General features: G+C 45.6%; 1 protein-coding gene across 1 annotated transcript in view; it reads left to right on the top strand.

Annotated features, from left to right (window-relative positions):
- Positions 1 to 1,627, top strand: part of LOC105517188 (transient receptor potential cation channel subfamily M member 4-like) — a gene marked incomplete at both ends in the record, with an annotated part of 20,391 nt that extends 18,764 nt beyond the window's left edge. Inside the window, one exon of the mRNA XM_011949612.1 lies at positions 1,321 to 1,627. Coding sequence (XP_011805002.1) covers positions 1,321 to 1,627 — 307 coding nt within the window. The remainder of the gene's footprint in view (positions 1 to 1,320) is intronic.
- Positions 1,628 to 1,629: the final 2 nt, after the last annotated feature.

The raw sequence follows: 1,629 nt of genomic DNA, 5'->3' as shown, positions 1-1,629 counted from the left end.
GGAGCTTGCAGTGAGCCAAGATTGCACCACTGCACTCCAGCCTGGGTGACAGAGCCAGACTCTGTCTCAAAAAAAAAAAAAAAATCATGAAGTATTGTTGAATTTTGTCAAATGCCTTTTCTGTGTTGGTTGAGATCATGTGGTTTCCCCCACACCTTGTTCTATTAATGTGGTGTTTGCACTGGTTTTTGTATGTTTAACTACCTTTACTTTCCTAGGATAAATCCCCATTTAGTTATGGTGTAAAATCCACTTAATATGCTGCTGAATTAGATTTGCCAGTATTTTTTCAGGATGTTTATATGTATATTCATAAGGGCTACTGGTCTGTAATTTTCTTGTGATATCTTTATCTGGCTTTGGTATTACGGTAATGCTGGCCTCATGGAATGACTTAGGAAATGTTCTCTCCTTTTCAATCTTTTGGACAAATTTGAGAAACATCCTTGTTATTATGATTCTTCTTTAAATGTTTGATAGAATTCACCAGCACAGCCATCTGGTTTTGGGCTTTTCTTTATTGAAAGGTTTTTGATTAAATCTCTTATGATAAGTCTATTGAGATTTTCTATTTTTTCTTGAGTCAGCTTAGGTAATTTGTGTGTTCCTAGGAATTTGTCCATTTCACTTATCTAGTTTGTTGACATGTAATTGTTGATAGTATTCTCTTACAATCCTTTTTATTTTGGTAAGGTCGGTAGTAATGTCTCCATTTTCATTTCTGATGTCAGTTATTTGTGTCCTGGCTAATTTTTGAGCCCAATTTTAACCTGACTTCAACCTCTACCTTAAGCCATGATACCATGTCCAACTTGACCTCTGACATCTGACCCTTGGCCCTTCTAACCTGACTTTTTTTTTTTTGAGATGGAGTCTCACTCTGTCTCCCAGGCTGGAGTGCAGTGGCACGATCTCAGCTCACTGCAACCTCCACCTCCTGGGTTCAAGCGATTCTCCTGCCTCAGCCTCAGCCTCAGCCTCCCCAGTAGCTGGGATTACAGGCACCCGCCACCATGCCTAACTAATTTTTGTATTTTTAGTAGAGATGGGGCTTCACCATGTTAGCCAGGCTGGTCTCGAACTCCTGACCTCAGGTGATCCGCCCACCTCGGCCTCCCAAAGTGCCGGGAGTACAGGCGTGAGCAAATGGGCCCAGCCCTAACCTGACTTCTAATTGCATCCTGTAACCTCTTACTTTAGTGATCTTGACTTCTGTCTGCTGCCTTAGACTTTGAACAATTATTGCCTGGCATGTAACCTTTGTCCTTGCTTCTGGCTGGGCCCTGACCTCAAGTGACCTTTGACCTCTGGCCTCTGCAGCTACACGTTCGGCAAAGTACAGGTCAACAGCGATCTCTACTGGAAGGCGCAGCGCTACCGCCTCATCCGGGAATTCCACTCTCGGCCCGCGCTGGCCCCGCCCTTTATCATCATCTCCCACTTGCGCCTCCTGCTCAGGCAATTGTGCAGGCGCCCCCGGAGCCCCCAGCCATCCTCCCCGACCCTCGAGCATTTCCGTGAGAACAGAGCTTGGCTTAAAAAGGAGAAGTATAGGGGACCGGCAGCCTGGAAGGCGAGGGGAAGGGGCATGCCCCAAATGACTAATGGGAGTGGCTTACGCAGCGAGGG

Source organism: Colobus angolensis, unplaced genomic scaffold (assembly GCF_000951035.1).
Source record: "Colobus angolensis palliatus isolate OR3802 unplaced genomic scaffold, Cang.pa_1.0 Scaffold1085, whole genome shotgun sequence".
Lineage (NCBI taxonomy): Eukaryota > Metazoa > Chordata > Mammalia > Primates > Cercopithecidae > Colobus > Colobus angolensis.
This window is presented reverse-complemented; position numbering and strand designations above follow the sequence as displayed.